This window comes from Lycium ferocissimum, chromosome 11 (assembly GCF_029784015.1).
Source record: "Lycium ferocissimum isolate CSIRO_LF1 chromosome 11, AGI_CSIRO_Lferr_CH_V1, whole genome shotgun sequence".
Lineage (NCBI taxonomy): Eukaryota > Viridiplantae > Streptophyta > Magnoliopsida > Solanales > Solanaceae > Lycium > Lycium ferocissimum.
In genome coordinates this window covers 1,535,958-1,541,076 of record NC_081352.1, presented here as the reverse complement: position 1 = coordinate 1,541,076, position 5,119 = coordinate 1,535,958, and the positions used below count along the sequence as shown (strand labels likewise).

Here is a 5,119-nt window from a genome sequence, read left to right as displayed (position 1 = left end):
TTTTCTTCTTTGATTTCCTCTGACTTTGGTCCGGTTTACAGCTTAAATAATCCATTGAATCATATCATTCAATATTGCACGGAATATATAATAAGTTCTTAGCTCAAATATATAACCCCAATATCTTTACCCAACCATAGCATATCGATTTTATTCACACCTAAGTCATTTACAAGCAAAACATACACATATATCTTTCGTTCATCAAAGAATAGATTAAAGTGTCCACATATCCTATACCTCATTTACAAATTTAACTTATTATCCAATTTCGGGGTAAAACACAGTTAACAATTTTCCCTTTGGGATCAGTAACATCGGTTAAAACAGAAGAAGATACCACTTGGTGTGTTCTCCAAGGGTGTAGTAGGGGTCTCAGTTGAGTCATCACACTTAGCCATTAAAGCTCTTGTACCGGGAGACTCGGGTGGCAAGACAGCAGTGTCTGAAGTGAAAATCCTGAGTGATAGCACAGGCTTTGTGGGCAAAATTGTCGAAAGATAATGTTGAAGCAACTGTATTATCTGAGTGAAGTTGGGACGAGCATTTGGATCCTCTTTCCAACAGGAAGTCACTATTAAGGCCATATCCTGAGGAAGATCATCGGCGCTTGGCCTGGTATTCTGAAATACATAGAACATATAAACTTCAGCAAAACCTAAACAAAACTGAGGGATTATCCTACCATTCATACTAGAGAAAATTAAAATCATCTTTACTTTCATGTTGTCACGGAAAGGAAGCAGATTTTTTATATAACCAACTCCATGTTTTTGGATGGTTATTATCCATGTACTAGGGTTCCTAAGTCAAAAGGCTTTAGGCACTTATAGCCTTCAATATGCTCCTTGTGAGGGAGGCAGTGTAATCTAAACCAACTCATAGGTATCATGGTGCCATCCTCCCCCCCCCCCCCCGCCCCAAAACCCCACCCCCACCCCCTCCCCCTCCTTTGAGTGACATTAAATTAATAACAATCTAATACAACAAATAACACTAACTAAAATAAGATGAATAAGAGAGGATAATTACCTTAAATGCAGCAGCATAGGCAGCCTGCAAGTTAGACATGCCTTCGAATGGTAATTTGTTATGTATGAGCTCCCATAAGACAATTGCAAAGCTATAGGAGTCCACTTTGTGGTTATAATGCTTCTTCTCTCCTTGCCTTAAAGTGACTGTGCTGTAGAGCTGCCGCCAAAAAATGAGGGTAACTTATCAGTTGTAAACCACAAGGAAGAAAGCGGAAATAACTTAATGAGTAGAGTGGTTCAAGAATCTACCTCTGGAGCCATCCAGCGATATGTTCCAGTTTCAGCTGTCATCATCTCTGTCAATGACTCTTCTCTTGCCAAACCAAAATCAGCAAGTTTGATGGTTTTGTGGTCTGCTGTCAGGAGCAAGTTTTCTAGAGGTAAAAGCAAACAAAATACAAATCAAAAAGTTAAAGAAGTTCTCCATGGTTTCACTACTAATAACAGTATACTTATCTTCAAATGAATACTGTAAACATTTATCACAGAGCCAGCCATATGCACATACTTCAATCTTTTCTGTTCATTGCTGACCCTACAGACATCTAGCGCACAACTAGGCCAACGAAGATGACATTCACAATATTTTCATGTTTTCTCGGATTTTGCAGTATTCAAGCATCCATGTATAGAATATAATGTATCTTGATTAAAACTAAAGTTGTAGCATGACAAACAGAAGCACTTTTTAGGTGCAGTGAAACAATTTATTCCCAACCAATGGGCGAAGAGACCAATTTTGCTGGGAATTGCACATCATTCCATTTTGGTAAGATAACACTATATACAACATCTATGGTTTCCTATACTTGCTGTAAATTATCCTGTTGTCATCAATAATCACATAAACAGGAAGGCCTAGTACCAGAATAAAGGAGACTATAGAAACATCTTTTCTTTTTTCTTTCGATACACAGATAATTCGTCGAAAGACAGCATGCAACCCAAGGACATAACTACAGCATAAGCACTACTTTCAGGCAATGGTAGGCTGGAGGGGACTGCATCTTCAAATCACAAAAGCTCGGCACTTTAGTAGATCCATTTTACCGAGGCATTAGCTACTTAAGAAGCACACTACAAGGGACTAGCCATATGAAAATGAAGTCCGAAAGATCAATGGAAATCACAAACCAACTAGAAATAGGTATGGACCTTTATTCCATGATTGTCATGTCATTTCTCAACTTTTCTTCAATCTCAAGTGGTTTGACAAATGGTGCAACAACTTTACAGTGAGTAAAAATATCAAGCAATAATGACCACTTGTCAATAGTAATAGTTTGAAAAAAAATTCTAGTAAACAAGAGATGATAATTACCAGGTTTTAGGTCACGATGGATGATTCCATGAGAGTGCAAAAACTCCATTCCACGAGCTATATCAAGGGCATATCCAATAGCAACATGCATATCGAAGCACCTTGGCCTCATTTTCAGCAAGTACTTCCTTAATGTTCCACCTAGAAGAAGTTCAGTTACAATGACCATGATAGGCTCCTTGCAAGCTCCTATGAACTGTAAATGAGAAAAAAGTTAGAGTAATTGCCTGCCGATTGGCACAAAATCCGCCTCTCAAATACTGGTTTGGAAATTAAAAACAACCTTCACTAAGTTCTTGTGTTGAACTCTGGATAACATCGCAACCTCTCTACTAAAGTTAGCTTCTCGCTTGGCAATCTCCTCCTGTGTCTCCCCTTTATGAAGGATCTTTATCGCTACATTCTGGTTTTTGTATCTGTGAAAAAACACAGCCAAATAAGTAAATACAGAATACCAAAAAACAGCAATAAAAAGAAATCTGATAAATGCTGATTTAACAAACATTCCCCAAACCCAAAACCATACCCAAAATTAGTCTTTTTTTTTTTTTTAAAAGGCAGCCCGGTCACAAAGCATCTCGTGTTAGCATGATGCATATATTGTAATGCAATCGATTAGAGATCAGTAGGATAGGCAATTCTAGGAGTTTAGTCGAAGATTTGCAGTTTAGCAGATCAGGGAATCAATCCGAGACTAAGCTAAGTAAAGAGAATATAGAGAGAAGAAAAGATCTTGCATTATCATGAATGATGAATTGTACATGCCTACAAGTATTTATGGATTAGTATCCAATCTACACGATTACAGCTGTCACAAACAATATAACAAACAGCAACTAACAATTGAAACTGTAACTAACAAATGGACTTGTAACTAACTTTCAAAATCCTAACAAACTTTTGGAACTGCTCGAGATCCAGCTGTTAACTTCTTCTTCTTGAACTGGCTAACTGTCATCATTAACACCTTCATAGCATCAGTATAATCCTGCACATTATTGTAACATAGCATGGTCCGGGAAGGGCCGCAAGCTAAGGGGTTTGATGTAGACAGCCTACCCTAATGCAAGCATTAGTGGTGCTTCCACGGCTGGGACCCGTGACCTATAGGTCACACGGAGAATATTTTTACCGTCCCTCCAAGGTTTCCCTTCATACCCAAAATTAGTAACAACTTCAAAATAGCATAATATTGAATTTTGAACCTTTAATTTCAAAAGCACAATATTTTCAATGCTAAGTGTTGGAAATAGCTATTGGGTCGGGTCCACCCATAAGGGGTGCTAATAAGCCCGTTAGCTCATTAGTTTGTCCTCGTCGTAAATCCTACCCTATAATGTATAAATACACCATTATGGGTGTTGGAAAAAAGACGGTTCTTCCACCATAATATAACAACTAGGGTTAGCTATACAAGAGAGATTACTCTTTGCATCCCTAGGATATCTAGGCTGTGTAAAAAGGGCTCTGTTTCGTGAGTATTCCCAACGACCGGCAACACGTGTCGTGGTTGCTGCAGATCCGCTTCCGTTAAGGAGAAGTCTCCTAACTAGTAGTTTCGGTTAAATAAAATACTAAAAAGGGCAGTCCGGTGCATAAAGCATTCTGCGTTAGCAGGGTCCAAGGAAGGGCCGCATCCAAGTACTAAGAAACTTAAAGCTTGAACACATCAAGTTTAAATTGTGGATCGCATAAGCTTTTAAAAATGTTAAACATCATCAGTTGAAAGGTCAAAATTAAAGCAGGAAATTAGGAATTGAAGAGAAAGTCAACTTACTTTCCCTCATAGACTTTGGCATGGGCACCTTCTCCAATCTTTGGACCAACAAAGAGATGCTTTGGATCAATCAACCACTTGCACTCCAAATTGAACTCTTCAACTGAATAAAACTCATTTACAGATCCCATTTCCCCACACAATGCATTCACCAAAGCTCCCAGAATGGACTATTTTACATATATTTGAACACTAGAATTGAAATAAATCAGTACAAAAGTTGTACTCAAAGCTCAAGTACACAGCTATACGATGATAACTAGAAACTTGTAAATGCTTTACTTTTAGCAAAACACACCCCAGAACTCATGCACTAAGATTAATAGATGTAAAATATTAGGAAACAGAGAATGCTTCTTCTTTTTTCCCCCTTTTTCTCTTCTCTGTGGCGTTTCTTGCTCTAGAAATATATGCAAGGCACAAAAAAAAAAAAAAAAAAAAAAATTCTGGTGAGCTGGTAAGTTGTTTATGGGAAAGAGAGGAGAATACGGAAAGAGGAAAATCTTGAATGTGTACACACTGAAGAGTGAAGATGCAGAGCAAAATAAATAAGTTAAAAAAAAAAAAAAAAAAAAAAAAAGGTACAAGTCAAAGTCCAAACTGATGCCTGTACTTTGTTTGTAATTTTTATAAGCTCTTCATCTGCAACTGCCAGGATAAAGCCCAAGAAAGGAATTTAGTTTGTGTCAGAAAACCGTGGAGGCGCATTATTTTGTCTTCTCCAATTATTTTTAGGGAAAAGGGTGAAAAATATCCCGCTGCTTTGAAAATAAATTAAAAATATTCTCCGAATTTATTTTGGATCAAAAGTATTCCTCTTGTCCTTAAAGTTTTCAAATATATTCTTGCCTTGATGGAAATTATCCGCCAAAATAACCCGAAATCATTTTGTAAACCCCCTCCTCAAACTTCATACCTACGTATTGGGGGAATAAGGCTTAAGGGTTATTCTTTAGTTGGGTCGGGTTTAAATGATGGAGCGGGTTT

General features: G+C 37.6%; 1 protein-coding gene across 1 annotated transcript; it reads right to left on the bottom strand.

Annotated features, from left to right (window-relative positions):
• Window positions 1-289: 289 nt before the first annotated feature.
• Window positions 290-4,527, bottom strand: LOC132036657 (serine/threonine-protein kinase STY13-like). Its single transcript, XM_059427037.1, has 6 exons — window positions 4,133-4,527; window positions 2,639-2,771; window positions 2,356-2,551; window positions 1,284-1,408; window positions 1,033-1,191; window positions 290-623 (listed from the first exon to the last, which is right to left on the bottom strand). Exons 1-6 carry the CDS (start codon window positions 4,261-4,263, stop codon window positions 309-311), a joined length of 1,059 nt encoding a protein of 352 aa, XP_059283020.1. The 5' UTR covers window positions 4,264-4,527; the 3' UTR covers window positions 290-308.
• Window positions 4,528-5,119: the final 592 nt, after the last annotated feature.